Source organism: Globicephala melas, chromosome 19 (assembly GCF_963455315.2).
Source record: "Globicephala melas chromosome 19, mGloMel1.2, whole genome shotgun sequence".
NCBI classification, from domain to species: Eukaryota; Metazoa; Chordata; class Mammalia; order Artiodactyla; family Delphinidae; genus Globicephala; species Globicephala melas.
In genome coordinates, this window is record NC_083332.1 from 47,203,899 (window position 1) to 47,219,791 (window position 15,893).

Consider the following 15,893-nt stretch of genomic DNA (forward strand, 5'->3'; position numbering starts at 1 on the left):
CACTACCTTAATTGTATCAAGCTAAATTTTATACAGCTCGATTTTTTAGTCCATTGATCCATTTTTGTCTCCGTTCTTCAACTTCTTTTTCTTTAAGGCCCAGTTTCTGTCATTTCGTTTCTCCTAGAACAATTCCTGTTCTTTCCAACCTGTCACCAAAGTGTTTTAGTAGTTGAGTCAGTTCATAGACTAACTCTTTTCAAAACTTGAATTTTTTCTGCCATAATATGTATTTAAGATACACTCTTACCTAGGGTTTTTTCTTTTTTTTTTTGGAAAGTACCTCATTGGTTACTGTCTAAATCCTCCTCTTTATTCCACCTCCTCTTCCTCCTTTTTTTTTTTTTTTAAATTTATTTATTTTTGGCTGTGTTGGGTCTTCGTTGCTGCGCACGGGCTTTCTCTAGTTGCGGCGAGTGGGGACGACTCTTCGTTGCGGTGCGCGGGCTTCTCACTGCGGTGGCTTCTCTTGTCGTGGAGCACCGGCTCTAGGCGCACGGGCTTCAGTAGTTGTGGCACGTGGGCTCAGTAGTTGTGGCTCGTGGGCTCTAGAGCGCAGGCTCAGTAGTTGTGGTGCATGGGCTTAGTTGTTACGCGGTCTGAGGGCTTCTTCCTGGACCAGGGCTCGAACCCGTGTCCCCTACATTGGCAGGCGGATTCTTAACCACTGCACCACCAGGGAAGCCCTCTTGCTCCTTTTTATGTTTAAAGATGTTGCTCCGTAAGTGAGGAATCATTCACTTTTTCTTGCTAATCATTGGACGATCTAATCTTTAATATTGCGTTGCATTTTAGCTACTTTTCATTCACACCTTTGGCTGATTTGACTGCTTTTCTTGCTGTAAATAGTGGCCTTACAAAATGAAGCAAAAAATTTTGCTTGGTGAGGGTTCCTTTTTCTTATTTGCTCTACTTAGGGTCCATATTCACTTAGAAAAAATTGTCCACTTTTGAAAGTTTGAGGAGGATTCTAACTTAAGGATTTCCCTGTGAGAGGTTTCTGGTACTTTCCTCAGTTGCACTGTGCACACAGAAGAACTTAAACCTCCAAAGTTGTTTCTTTAAAATGTAAACGTGGGCTACAAACTTGTGTATCTCCCTTATTCCTGCCTGTCCGAAGAACCAACTCTTTGTCACAGAATCGCGCTTTCTGCCCAGGTCCTTGATGACTTTCTCATTTCATGACAACATTTTCTTTCTCTTTGGTTTCATGTTTTAGTTGTTGACAAATGTTCCCACCATTAGAGAGAATGGGTGTGAGTCTAGAATTTAAGTTCTTTGTTTGCCTTGACTGTGACTGTGTTTTTTTTTGCTTTTTTTTTTGCCTCGAGATCTATTGCAGGATAAACTTGGGGGTGTGTAATGCATGCTTTGCTTTTCAAAGGATACCAGGCTGTTCTTAGATCTAAGAAACACCTTATGGGAGGAAAAGCTGAATAGATGCTTACAGGGTCTTAAGGCCTAGACTAAAATACAGTTAGTAGCTCTGGCAGATTTGAGGATGGGCTGCTGTAGCTGAAATCGCTGTGAGAGGGCAGGTGTGGTGGCGGGGAGGGGTGGCATCATTTTGTTAAACCGCAGAAAAGGACCATTTCATTGTACAGGATCCAGATTTTTAAAATACAGTCTTTATATTCAACCATGGGCATAACTTTGGAAGTTTCTAAAAAGGAGGAAGAAGATCCAAGAATTTTCTTTCTTCCTTTGGGCACAAAAGAGCTATATAAGGTGCATGTTAAAAATGACCACAGTTTAGCAATTCCATCTGCTTTTTCTACCATTAATGTAGGAAAGCTCTTGAACACAAGCCTTTGGATTCTCTCTTTACCTCAGCTTCCTGCTTCACTTTCTCTGCGGTTTCCTAGGAAGTGTCAACTAAAACATGTTGCTTCTGCTGCCCGCATTTGGGGACTTGATGGTTTTGGGCACTGGCCCGGTTTTTGACTCTCCACGTGAAGGTGCATCCTTCAGTGTCTTGGGTGTGACCGTAAATGCTCGAGTCAGAGGCAGGTTCTTTGCCGCTTGTACCAGGTGGTGAACATGAACACGTGGTAGTCACCTGAGGACTCCCCAGCGTGCTTGGAGGTGTAATACTGTTCTGGGCCACCACCAGGTTCACGTGCGTTTCTAGCGCTGCATTCTGGGATGTGTGAGGCTGTTAACGTTTGCGGTAACCTTTGTGTAGCTTGGGTCTGGCCAAGGGAGGGCAGGGTTAGCCAGTGCTTTTCTGGGTACAGCATTGCCTGAAGTCAGCCTGATGTCTGTTTCCCAGATTTGGTTTGGAAATTGGAAGCCTTTGTTTGCGCTTTGTTTTTATGAATCAGCTGGTTTTACCAGCTGTGCATATAAGTGGCCTGTGATCATGCAGAATGAAGCTCACTGACAGCCAGCCCCTCACGCTGCGGCCCATGGATGGGAGTCGACTAATATTTCTGCATGCATCCTGTGCTCCACAGGGCAAAGCTCTTTTCTTAATAGGCTAGAGACCCTTTGGACGGTGTGGCCATCAGTGAGGCCACAGAGGGGCTAGAAACTCGAGTCCCTCATTTGTGTGTCATGTGACTCAAACCCCTGGTGTCATGATTTTATCTTTCTCTGTTGAGTGCTAATCATTTGGCGAAATGTTTACCTGCTACAGAATGTTTACCTGTTTCTCTTTCAGTTTGCTTTTTTGCATGTCCTGTCCCCAAATATTCCATCTTTCCCTTCGGTGCTGTCGTATCGTGTCTCCCCCGCATTGTGACACCTCGGGTCTGCACGGCCACCCCCTACCCCCCTCCTTGCTATCATTCCCGTATAGATTGCGTCCATCAGCATTGGCGTTCCCGTTACCAGAGCCCTCCCACAAGGTTTCACTTATACCCATTAGGTTCTAATCACCATCATCGAATATCACTTCTGGTACATCCTGTTCATTTCCCATACACCTTCATTTGTATATAGATGCTTAAGTACACTTATAGGCCTGCCTTGACTTTTTTTTTTCATCTATGTATTTCCAACATTTTCCAAGTAAAAATAAATAAATTAGGGAACACATCATAGATTTTGTTTTGTTTTGTCTTGCATTGTCTTGCATTAAGCATAAGGTCTCTCTCTGACAGTCAGTTTTGACTCAGAAGGTGATACCAGCCTTCTTTAATGGAAACTGTTAAATTTTTTAATTTACACTTTTTCTATCACTCATGTGTGTTTGTCTCTCTTGTCTTCTCCCCGCTAACCGTGGAAGCCTGGCAGTGTTTATTTCAAACCGGGTGTTACTGAAAGATGGATGCTTGTAGGGACTGCTCAGTCCTCACACCTGGAATGTTAAAAAGCTTTCAGGCAGATCTGTTGGATTGAAAAACGTCCCTTTCTGTAGAGGAGGGGGGACGAGGGGGGAAGCGGTACCCCACCAGAGAGGCTTCCCTTTGTCACCCCCATGTGGTCATGACCCCGCAGTTCTGACCGTACATCCAGACACCTTAGATGATGCGTTCAAATCCACAAAGCGGTTTATTCTGATAAGCAAACTTAAGAGGCCATTCTTCCTCCATCAAGACCCTCCTTCTGCTTGCCCTGGCTTTTTCACCTTTGCCCATCAAATATTCTGCCGTTAAGACGTCACCATTTACTCTCTGCCGTCTTCCATTCTCTCTCAGTAGCACACTGAGTTAGAATCAGTACTTTTCTCCATGACTTTGTTTTTAACGGATGTGAGGGAGTGGGGAACCACCCTTCTTGGTTTCAAGGACCTTCTATTTTGCTCGCCTCTTCTTTCCAGAACATTCCAGTTTGCTGTGAGGTTAAACTGTGCAAAATACTGTTTGAAAGAAAGGAGAAAAAGAGAAAAGGACTTGTCAAAATGCATTTGTTAGATCACGTTTTAAATGAAGTACAATTGAAGGTAGTTTTTGTCCAAAGAAAGGAAAAACCCCTGCAAATCCGCTGAGCTCCCAGAGAGCGCACCTCCTTTGTCGTCGCCCTGACATTGAAGTGTAATTTTTCATGGTTATTTGGACTGGAAAATGGGGGGGAAGGGGAGAGATGGGCCTGCGATTATTTCCCATAAATGACAACACAATCACATCACGCTCTGCTACAAACATGCTCGGGGAATTTGCCTTTTTTACATTTCATGTGTGGAAGTAGCAGCAGCAGTCACGGCTTTGTAGAAATCCAAGGGAATTAATCCCCGCTGAACCCAGTGTTCTTCAGATTCTTGGGACATAGCTGGATTTCTGGTTTAGTGTGGATTCTGAAACCATTTCAGGGCTTGGGTTTGTATTTTACAAACTGGAACTCCCATCTTTCAGTTATTTAAAAAAAAAAAAAAAAAATCTTCCCGGGAATAGCCACCAGGCGAGTCAGCGACATATTTCGTTCCGTTGTGCTTTGTCACCGCACATTGGCTTTCATCCTTTCTGCACTTCTGCAGGGGGCAACCCAGGTGCTTTTGCTGAGAACACAGATAAATGGAACCGTTTGCAATACCGGCTCTAGGTGTTTCCTCCCTTTTTCTCCTCTCGTGACCCCACCCACCCCCTTAATTCTAGCGCGGTTTTGACAAGCTGTTCAAATGACCCAGTGGCTTTGCCCGGAAGAGGAGAAACGGCACACGGGAGGACAGCTCAGAGCGGGGCGGTTTTCTCCGGGAGGCCCAGGCGGGCTGTGGACCCGCAGAGCGCTCTCTGGTGCCCACGCTCACGGCAGAGGTGAGCTGAGCGGCAGGCAGATGCAGAGGCTCTCCCAGGCGTGCCTCCTGGTCCGCTCTTTCTCCGGCAGGGCTGCGCACACCGGCTGCAGCTTCCCAGGCCCCCTCAGGCTGCACAAGCCCCATTTTTCTTGTTTCTATCAACAGTGGCAAGATCTTCAAATATACAAAAGCATAAATGTTCTCTATTCTCCAATTAGTCATTTTAATAATACCCGGCCTTGCCTTCAGAGTGTTGATTCTTTTAGCCTGGCGCCAAAGCCAGGGGCAGTGGGGTGGGGGCGGGAGGGAGGGGCAGGGCGGGCGCGAGGGGCCGCTTCCCGCGCCCCCCCCCCCCCACTTTCCTGGCTTTGCCCCGTGTGCCTGCAGAGCCTTCGCCCCGGCCCCGTGCCAGCGAGGCTGGCGGGCCTCCACCGCCTCGCACGCTCTGTCCAGAAACTCCAGGCATGGCGGCCCCGGGTGTATTCGGTAAATGAACACCTAGTGGTGAGAAGAATTCTTGTGGTAAAATGATCACTGAAGGGATCCACGTGAGAAAGGAACACGTCAGTGGAGGGTGGGAGTGGGTCTGATCTTTTCCAAGTCCCCTGTTCCTCTCCCGCTCACACCCTCTTGCCTCTCAGAGGACTGAAATTCTTTATACATGACATCTTCAAGAGGGCAGTTATGTTTCAAACAACTGGTTAGCACTTTGGTCACATTTAAAAAAAAAAAAAACAAACAGACATCCCCTGGAGTGAGGAGATCCCTGTGGGGCTACCAGGCTAACCCCTGACCGTTCACTCCAGCTGGTGGGGAAGAGTCCCCAGCAAGATGGCCTGGCCTGGTGGAGAGCTTAGGCGGGTGAGGAAGTGGGAAACGCCGGAGACAAGGGCGACCTGGAGGGGGAGACCCACCTCTGCCTGTCCCGTGCTCTGTGCCCCAGACCTGTGGGAGGGTTTGGAGAGGCCGGGCAGGCGGGAGTGCAGGAGGTCAGAGTGCCTGTCATCCACCTGGAGAGCATATTTTTCACCGAATGCCTTGGACTCTGTTAGTGCACTGGAGTTCTCATGTCTGCTGGGGAAGAAATGGCATCTTATCCTGAGAAGGTAGGAAAATATTACACTTCTGATGCACAAAGCAGCGCCCCAGCCTTGGAGCCCCTGCCTGCCCCACCTTCCTGCCCTCATCCTTCACCCCTGCAAGGATTCCTGCCGGGACTGTGAGAGTTGTATCTCATAGTGTTCCGCTCACCAGTGTTGACTCGGATCCTGGGCCCTTCATGTTGTGATTTGACTATTTCTTCAATTAATCTATACCCTGTTAGGATGTAGGAAGCGGAATGGGCAGTGTTTGCCAGCAATTAAAAATAATATTCAGAGGATTACCCATAAAGGACTCCCAGGGAGGCGTATAAGTTCCCTATTTTATGTGCATGGTGAGAACGTGTGGTCACCTCCACCAGGATGCTAAGTCTAAGGACTGGTGTGTTAAAAGGACAGTTTGCATTTGTGGTCGGCAAAAAGTACCTTGATTTAAGGGAGAATTTCTGGGGCTGTGGTAGTGTCACTCAGAAAACCTAATGGCTTGAAGCTACGTCTCAGGCAGTTTCCAGCCACGTCATCGGGGCTGGAAGGACAAGGTGGAGCAAAACCGCGGCATTAACATGTGAGAAAGTGTGTTTGAGAGTGTTGCGGGGTAGATTATTGCGTCCTGAGTCTGGGAGTCACTGTGTGTTTGTGGTATAGCCCAGAGCACATGGAGTGTCACCTACTGATAGGACCTGCAGTCACCATTCAGTGAGACCGCACTTGCCAAAGTGTCACGAGGGAGACCAGCACAGTTAGCGGCCCACCCCTGTGGGTGTGGCCACAAGCGCATTCACCTCTCCCTCTGCGGCCTGGAGAGGGAAGGAGAACTAGGGTGACGAGCTGGGGGCAGCAGAGCCGTCTCTCTGTCACCATGGCAGATCACATCCTGTTACAAGTTACTCTTGTAGCAGAATTCTAATGCACTGGATCTTATTCAAAATAAGTGATCTAGACCTTAGCTGTCATCTTTCATATTGTAGGATTTGATTTGACCTCTGTTTGCAAAGTAAAGCATACATACTTTGTAGAAGTACGTCCAGCCATTAGAGGTTTCCTATGGATAACAAGAGGCCAAGAGGGTTGGACAAGCTGGACTGTTCGGCCTTCGTTCTCCAGTTGTTACGGTCAGCACTGCAAGAGGACAGCCGATGTAGGCCAGGGTGTCCTACAGTGAGTCTCTAGTTACAGGAACAAGGAAACAAGACACGGTCGTGGAATCCCTCCGCCACCACCATGGAGGCTCCTGAAAAGTAGCCGCCACCCTCCGTGTCCCTGCTGGTCAGAGTGTGGCGGGCCTTTCCCGCCCACTTCGCGGTTGTCCTTGGTTAATTAGGTTGAAAATGGGGAAAGGAAGGGCTTTAACCCTATCTTCAAAGTAAGCAGATTGGTTATTTTGTTTTTCAAAGAAGAAGTCCGATACACAATTAAAACTTGTTTCTGGTAAACCTCATTCCAGGAAAGATGAGCTTTTAACAAAAGGCTTTTGACAGCTGCAGGCTATTTCATTTTTTTTAATGCCGAATGAAAAATCAATACATTTTTCTGGGTTATACATATTCAGAACAGGCCTGATATTTCCATTATAATGGAAAGTGGGTGTCTGTGCACATCTCGCCTGTCAGAGCTGCACTGCCGCATTTTCCAAGCCACTGCTAAATATTTCAAACCTGCTTTGATTGTGGTTCATGACAGCTAATGTTTCTCAGCTCTTGAGCCTGCCGACAGGCAAACGCACTTTAGCTTACCGCCCCCCGCCCTCAAACATTGCTCCCCGCAAAGAAAAGGGAAAGAACAATTTCATTCTTCAGGAATCCCAGACTGGCGTATTATTTAAGTAACGCGGTCGCCTGAGCCCTGGGTACGGACACCCTGGTTCTTCGGAGAATTTCCAAATTTCTGCCCTCGAAGCCCAGTGGGGGGCTTTGCCAGGTGTGGGGGAAGGTTTAACTTAGTCCACATTATCCCGTTAAGAGTTAGGAACAGTTAGGACTAATCTCAGTCATTGATGGACTCCCCTTCCTTCACGTCTATAAGTGACTTGTAAAGTACGCCCAGCGGACACGGACCTCAGCCCTAGTTATTTGGTGAACAGTATCCTTTTTTAGCAACTGGCGCGTTTTTTTCTGGGTGACGCACTCGGAGTGTGCGCGGTGGTGGCGGGTGCTGACTTTGCACTGATGCCACCTCTGTTTTCGCTTCTGCCTCGTGCTCCTTCCACAGACCAATTTCCAGGTTGTTCATAAAATCATTGCAAATTCCCATGGGGTTGCCAGTTGGCACACACACCTCCTTCCGGAGCCGACATCACCACAAATTGGGAAGTCATGCAGTCACCTTCACCAACGTGCTAAGTGTAAGGTATGTTAAGAGAACAGTTTGCGTTTGGGGTAAGCAAAACCACCTTGACTGAAGGGAAATTTTCTGGAGCTGTGGTATCATCACCCCCAAAACCTAAGCTGTCCTAGGAACCCTTCCCTTTTAGAATTGTATTATCTGCTGAAATTCTTACACCTGAGGGCTCTGCCCTTAACCAGGAGACATGAGCGAGTGCTAGTGAGCGCTGTATGGGAGAAGCAGTTGTAAAAAAAGAGGTGGTGATGGAAATAGATTTTTTAAAGGCCTTCAGCCGGTCTTTTACATGGAAGTTGAAGGCAGAAGGGACACCAGGCTTCACAATTATTCAAGATGTGCTTCTATTTCCCTAACCCTTTACCATGAAAATAAAGCCCAACAGGAGGGGTGCCCGAGTTTGAGGGCTCCTGTGGGGTGTAGCCACGAAGCAGGAGTCTGCGGTGGGGGTGGTGTGAGGCGCCTCATCTGGAGTGTCCTGAAGAACAGACCTTCGGCCGGAGAGGTGCGGGCTCTGCTGCTTCCTGCTAGAACCGGCCGGGCGTGGGGAGCAGAGATGACCTCCTCACCCCAGCCCTGGCTGCGCCCCTGAGAACGCATTCCTGGTGTGTTCCGGTTGGGTTCTGAAATAGTGTTCAATTCTTTGGGGAGAAGAGGGTTTTGATTTTTTTTTTTTTTTTTTTTTGGCCTTAAAAATGGCACAGTGGCTGTTGTCTGTCTTGGGGAAGGGAAGTAACTTTGTCTTCTGAGGGAAAAACAGGATCTTCCAGATAAAACCGGATTGTCGTCCATCAGGTCTTCACTTGTTCCCACCATCTGTCAGTAGCTGATATTATAGGGGAAAAAAAACCCCCGACTTCTGTAATGACCCCAGCCAGTTGCCACTGACTTCACGGGGGGAGAAAATGCATTCTGTGGTCCCCTCTGCTCTGTGCTCTGTGAGCGCGTGGGTATCAAATCTACATTCCTAAAGGGGACGTGGGCCACCTAACCAGCCGCGGGAGCTCAGAGTGTTTCAGAGCTGGACGCCATCCTGCCCCTGGTTCCCACGTGTTCTGGCGTGGGGAGACTCAGGCCCTGCCCGTGGGTGCCCAAGGCCCTGGTCTTAGTGAGGTTACAGGAGGCTTTGGGGACCAATAAAACATACCCCACCTACAGAGCACTGTGGGCCCAAGCTGTCCAGACGAATTCATAGTTTATATCTCTGTTTTTGAATCGTATCTCTACCTTTATTGGTATTCAGAGCTCACAGTTTTCTGGTTACTGTCAGCCTGGGCTTTCATCCATTTTAAAGAGCTATTTTTTTCCTCTTGCTGTTGATGATGATGGTATCAAGAGAGATGGTGTAACTGCTTATGAATGTCCTATTTTATTTCCCCGGGACCAGACAGTTCACTTGAAGACGTGTATTATTTCCACATGCTCAGGTTAGGCGGCCCAGACGGTGTCTGCCTCCTGCAGCTAGCTGCCCTTCCAGGCCTCGCCATGCAGAGGGCGACACCTGTAGGTCACGTGTGGAACTGCAGGGGAGCACCTGCTTGGCTGAAGGGGACCTGGTTTTCTAGCTGGGGGCGAGGACACTGATCTGCTTGTGAAGGAAGCTGGCTTGTCCAGGAGTTTCTCGATCATTTCTTCTTCCACCAGGCATGTAACAGCTTTTTGGTGTTTAATATATCAGAAATGATAATATTAAATCTAAAAACTTAAAGAGGACTTTATTTTTAAATCTTTAAGAAAAAAAGGAGAAAAAGAGAGAAGCAAAAGAAGTTCCGGAGTCAGCCTCTATCCTCTGCCCTCTCACTGGAGCTCAGCTGCCTTCACTTTTCTGCTTATAGCAGGGCAGGGAGGGAAGAAAGCAAAGACCCAACTAGGCTCATAGAACGAGGGCTCTGGGAATAGTCACAAAGGGCCATGCGGTTTCCTTGCTCATTGCATGAATCATATGCTCATTCTTCAGTCTCTGTCTCTGGATAGATTTGTTCAGGAAGGTTCAGAGAACTGAGGTCAGTGCCAGAATGACCATGAGTTCTTAACTCTCTGCTTGGGTGGCTGCAGCCCACATAATACGTAGGAGAGAGGCACTGGCCTTGGAGCTAGCCTCCCAGTGGGTAAGTTTTTTCCGTCCTCTGCAGAGCAGCGCCCTCAGACACTGTTCATCACATCAGAGTGTTCCCTATCTTGTAGGTGTCAGACTCTCCATCTAGGGTGATAATGTGTGTGTGTCCTGGAGAGGAGGGCCCGTTGAATCATCTCTTTGTATAATCACATTTGATTAATGTATGGATACATACAGATATTTTGTATCATAGGATATATTGGGGCAGTTGAGTATGTTTTAAGAGACCTAGCTACTTTGGGTAGACTCAATTTGATATTGATTGACTGAATGCTGGTATAACCTTTCAAAGATGGATTTTGTAATTACAGTGTTGAATAGTTTTATCCAAAGCCTAAAAATGTGCATTGAACATCCTGCCTGGACATAATTAAGACGGTACATATAGCGTATTGTGTAACTTGCTTATTATAGCTCAACTAACCCTTCGTATATATATTTTTTTCCACTAAAGGATGTACCGTGTTAATATGGTGCTGTATATCTGACTGACTTCAAACCAGGTTGCCTGATTCTTCTCTGTTTGAACTAGGGGTGGGGAGACTTGATGTTAACTTGACTGTGCAGTGAGACAGAAAGGCAACATAGAAATTATTTGTGGAAGCCTCTTAGTTGGAGAGGAAAATAAGCAGTATTTCCTCTCACCCATGTTCCCCATGACTGCCTCATACATCCCCTCTTGGTGGTAATGAAGACATGTTCCTTAATCCCTAGTTCCGTTTTCCAGCTCTTGGTCTTCCAGTGTCTTTTTGGGAAGAGTTAGGAAAATCTGGGTCTACATAGATACTTTCTTCCTCAAGTGTTTTATATACCCTCTGAGGTCAATTTACTTTGAACTCTTTTTACTTCCTTTGTGAGGTGAAATTTAGAAATTTTCTGGAGGGTCAGAGGGTATTACACCTTGAAATGTTGAAAAGTAGAGTTGGGGCTAGAGGGACCTAGGGTGATGTTGGAATAATTCCAAGTTCATGGACCTAGATTGGACCGTCACCTCTGGTCCCGTGGATCTGGTCTAGCGCTGGCCTCGGGTGACAGACGTGGGTGGCTGGTTTCAGTGTCTCTACACTCAGGAATTTGTGCTCTTCAAAGTCTCCTAATAATTTAATCATCAACCCACCTTGGTTTGCCTGCCTTATTCATTCATTTAGCCCATTCTTAATGAATGTTTTAGATAATGATCCAGAGGGCCAGGAGATCAAGGGAGAAATGTCTCACTTCCTTTCCCTCAGCATCCAGAGAATCTTATCCTCTTCATTCCCACTCCGGCAAGCAAGTGGCATTTTACGTCGTGAGTAACCTAATGTTGGAAATGACCATTCTTCTCCCTTCACTAAAGCACTGTGTGTTGAGCTGGAGAGAATTTCCTTGGTTCGTTTTAAGCCAGTGGTGGGTAAAGAATGGAATGACTTCAAAGGGAGGTGTATGATTCTGATATAAACTTTTTTCCCTTTCTCTACAAATCTTGCTTCTCGCCACTGATGCCTGGCGTGCCCACAGATGTTTGTTTTCTAGACCTCTTCACATTGATGAAATCGTATCGCTGATACCCTGTGACTCTTCAGAATATGAATGACTGTAAAAACCTCCCGCCACGGTCTGGCAGGTGCACAGGCACCGAGAGGCCTTATGAGGGGTCAAAGATTGGGTCTAGTCTAGTTCAGTGGCAGTTCGCAGTGTGGTAGGAGCTAGGCAAGAAGCAAACCTGTGCTCCTTCTTTGCGTTTGCAAGTGGAAAAGACTTGCATGCGATTTCAGGTAATCAGATGGAGTTATTTCCTCAACAGGATTGGCTTTTCAATGAGAAAAGCTCAAATGGGGCATTCAGAACCCATCTGGAAATGCCTGGTTTCTGCACATCTAGAGCAAGTTGTGGTCTCACGCCAGCGAGTGGGGAAGGAAAGCCCCCGCCGCTTACCCAGACCTCGCATGTCCGTAGTGCGGTCGGCCTCTCAGGGGCCACTGGGAGGGGAGGCGGGACACTCATTGGCTGCCTGTGTTTTGTGGTTGGTACTTCTTTGCAGTAGGAGGCAAGAGTCCTTCATCTCCTGTCTACTTTTAATCCCTGACATTTTGTTTTTCTTCTCTTTCAGAAGAAGCCATTGAAGATGTTGAAGGGCCCGGTGAAGCGGCTGCTGATCCCGAGGAGCTTGCTAAAGACCAGGAGAGTGGAGGCGAGAAGGACCAGAGCAAGTGGACAGGTAGGCTGTGTGGCTGCCCTCCAGCCCCCGGCGTTTCTCCCCTGGCGGAGTGAGGCCAACAGGTCAGGGGGCCGCAGCATCCTTAATCCACCCAGAACAGCTGGGCTGCTTCTGTGTCGGTGGGAGATGGACTTCATTTTCGCTTTTTTTCATTAGTCACCTTCCTTCTCCTATTATGTTATATTAAGGAATTTTTAAAGTTGTTTGAAATGGCCCCCAAACCAGCTTGTTTATCGAGCGAGCATCCAGGTGTTTGGCCCTGTCCTAGGGGCTGCTGGTGTTGCGGTCACGTTTCTTTAGCACCTCCTCCCCGCTGTTGTTTTGCCCTTGATGTGATTCTTCCTCCATGGAAGGTCCAGGGCCCTGTCCCACCTGCTCCCAAGCCCCACGGAGGGGTTTGCTGTGTGGAACTGGATCAGTGTCACCCCTGAATCTCTAAGGAGTCAGCAGTGCAGGGTGGGCTTCATCCTGCATTTGGGGGCCTGGGCAGCTCTGCGTGTTCATGGTGTCCTACCTTGGCCTCAAAGGGGAGGCAGGCGGCACAGCCAGGCAGGAGGATGTCTTACCAAAAGCAGGAGAAATTGAAGAAGTCAGGAAAGGAAGTGCTATTTCTGGAAAAGCTGGTGTTGAGAGAAGGGGCGAATGACCTTCTCGCAAGATGATAGGATTTCTGTATCAAGGGAAAGAATTGCTGAGACTGAGAAGAAAAGCTTAGGTCTTTTTTGAGGAGGAGCAAAGTCTTTTTTTCCCTAACATCTTTATTGGAGAATAATTGCTTTACGACGTTGTGTTAGTTTCTGCTGTATAACAAAGTGAATCAGTTATACGTATACATATGTTCCCATATCCCCTCCCTCTTGTGTCTCCCTCCCTCCCACCCTCCCTATCCCACCCCTCTAGGTGGTCACAAAGCACCGAGCTGATCTCCCTGTGCTATGCGGCTGCTTCCCACTAGCTATCTGTTTTACGTTTGGTAGTGTATATATGTCAGTGCTAGCAAGGCCATTTCTGAGAAGACTTATTGGGACAGAGAAGTCTCCCAGAAACCACGACTATAATTAGAGGAAATGATATGACAAGCAACAGAAATTATTTTATTTGGTCAACCGAATTCTTACTGCCTTCCATTATTAATATTGTAATACTTTGTTGTTGTTGTTTTTTGAGGAAATATTTACCTTCTGGAGTCCATACTGGTTGGGCCTTTGTTACCTTTCGAGGCATGACTGTTCTTAAATCATGTTCACTGTTGGCCTTTACTATTTAAACAAGATACAGAATCTTGGAGAGAGGCCAGGGGAGAGCAATGAAAATGACTGAAGGCTGAGAAATGCTGCCTCTGAGAAGACGCTGAAAGAAATTGGGGCTGTTCAGCCTAGAAAAGAGAAATTTGAGTGTAACAGCTTCTAAGTATTGGTAGGGATCCGGCCCCGCAGGTGATGTGTCGCTGTCCTGCATTTCCTGGGCATCCTGGTGGCTGAGTGACTGACGGGCACACTGGACGAATTTTACCATCTGTGCTGCTCATGGCCCCTTTTTGAACTGGGCTCTGTGGCGTCCAGAGGCCTTTGCTTGAGCTAATACTGAGGGCCATGGTGAGCTAGCTCCCTAGGAAGATCTGGAAGGTGGGACCAGTGAGTAGGGGATGGAGGGCCACGCTCGAAGGCCGTTCAGTGTGTGGGGAGGATTGTCCTGTGTTGCTTCGCATGGATCAGGATCCCAGACTTTGCTGTAATATTAAGATGGCGAGATCTAAACAGACTTTGCAGGCAGCAATGTTTAATACACATCTGCCTGGAGGAAGTGAGCTGGGGAAGAGGATTTCACAGACACAGTTTGAAGACTGAGTCACCTTCCAGGCCAATCCGTCCTTTGTTTTCACAATTTGGGTGCCTGGTTTCTTTTTCTTTTCTTTTCTTTTCTTTTATTTATTTATTTTTTGGCTGCTTTGGGTCTTCGTTGCTGCATGCGGGCTTTCTCTAGTTGTGGCGAGCGGGGTCTGCACTTCGTTGTGGTGCGCGGGCTTCTCATTGCAGTGGCTTTTCTTGTTGCGGAGCACGGGCTCTAGGCATGCGGGCTTCAGTCATTGTGGCACACGGGTTCAGTAGTTGTGACACACGGGCTTAGCTCCTCCGTGGCATGTGGGATCTTCCCGGACCAGGGCTCGAACCCGTGTTCCCTGCACTGGCAGGCGGATTCTTAACCACTGTGCCACCAGGGAAGCCCACGGGTGCCTGGTTTCTAATCCTGCCTCTGCTGTGTACTAGCTCTGTGACCTCAGTGCAGGTACCTTTCCGTGCCTCAGTCTTCTCCCGTGAGATGGGAATTAAGAACAGCCCCCACTTCCATGGCATTGCTGTGAGGGTTATTTGAATATGGGAAGCTTGGAACAGTGCCTGGCATATAGTAACTCTGTATCAGGAGGGATTTTTTGGGTTTGTTTTCAGTTTAGTTAAATAAAATGAGGAAACCTAGTGGCAGTTTCTCTTCGGGTCCTCCCATTTGAATGTAAAGCTGTTGCCAGGCAGTGTCTTTGAGACGCTGAGGGGACCGACATAGAAGGATTTCATGGGATTGTGCAGGTGGCACGTGGCGCGTGTTTCCTGCATTCTGTGTGCTGAGGACACGGAGAGAACAACAAGAAGTAGCACCGTCTGCGGAGCTCTTACTGTGTGCCAGGCTCTGTGCCGGGCACTTTGTATGTGTTACTCTAATCCTTACACCAGGTTACAGCACGCTTTGTTGGGGGTGGTTCAATTAAATCTCATTCAAAGTGTTTATAATTCAGTGGGAATGTGTCCTCACAGCACTGGCAGACATGCCGGGCAGTCAGGAGACTACATGAAGACTTAAAATGAGCACCCCCCAAAATCCAGTGTCTTTAATAAGGCTCCACTTTCTCATTCAGTCATTCAGGGAACATACTTAATCTTTATCTGTACGAGAGAGAGCGGGGGAATGAATAACTCAGAGATGCATCTTGCCAGTTGCACAGTAGTAAAGGGCGAGGGGAAAATTCTTCCCTGACTTCTGCAAGCGATCCTCTTTTGACCTGAAGCATAATTTTGTCTGTATTGTTTGAGTGTGTAATGACAGCCTTTATTAAGGTACTTGGGCCGATTTGATCTTGGAATCGATTTAGGTGCCAGCAACCTCTCCTGAGCTTTCTTTGGGATCCTTAGTATTTTATAAAAACTGTCTGCGTTGGTTCCATTCACTCCCTAAATTGAGCTGTTCCTATCTGATTAAACGTGTTGGGGAGTGCTTCCTCCCGGCAAATAAATAAATAGTGATTTCACAATTTGTCCTGTTGATTAGTGGCTGCTCAGGATGCAGGTTAATAATATTTCAAATGCACCTGGATAACTGGCATTTTCTCAGCTATTGATTATGGACTTTGGGGTTTGCTGCAGGAATGGATAAGCTTTACTAAAATATTTTGTGTTATTTATTTTTACATTGGAATGG

The 15,893-nt window shown here is 47.4% G+C and overlaps 1 protein-coding gene and 1 long non-coding RNA gene across 5 annotated transcripts in view; one reads left to right on the forward strand and one right to left on the reverse strand.

Moving 5' to 3' along the window:
• Window positions 1-15,893, forward strand: part of ZFHX3 (zinc finger homeobox 3) — a 252,158-nt gene that overhangs the window by 190,211 nt on the left and 46,054 nt on the right. The window contains exon 5 of one of the 2 annotated variants that reach the window (XM_060288472.1): window positions 12,318-12,425. In XM_060288472.1, the coding sequence (XP_060144455.1) occupies window positions 12,318-12,425 (108 nt within the window). The remainder of the gene's footprint in view (window positions 1-12,317; window positions 12,426-15,893) is intronic. The other variant, XM_060288473.1, reaches the window with a different exon arrangement.
• The window catches only part of LOC115856871 (uncharacterized), a 233,437-nt gene continuing 221,020 nt past the window's right edge, over window positions 3,477-15,893 (reverse strand). For all 3 annotated transcript variants that reach the window (XR_004041039.2, XR_009559890.1, XR_009559889.1), the window contains one exon: window positions 3,477-3,802. This is a non-coding gene — a long non-coding RNA (uncharacterized lncRNA). The remainder of the gene's footprint in view (window positions 3,803-15,893) is intronic.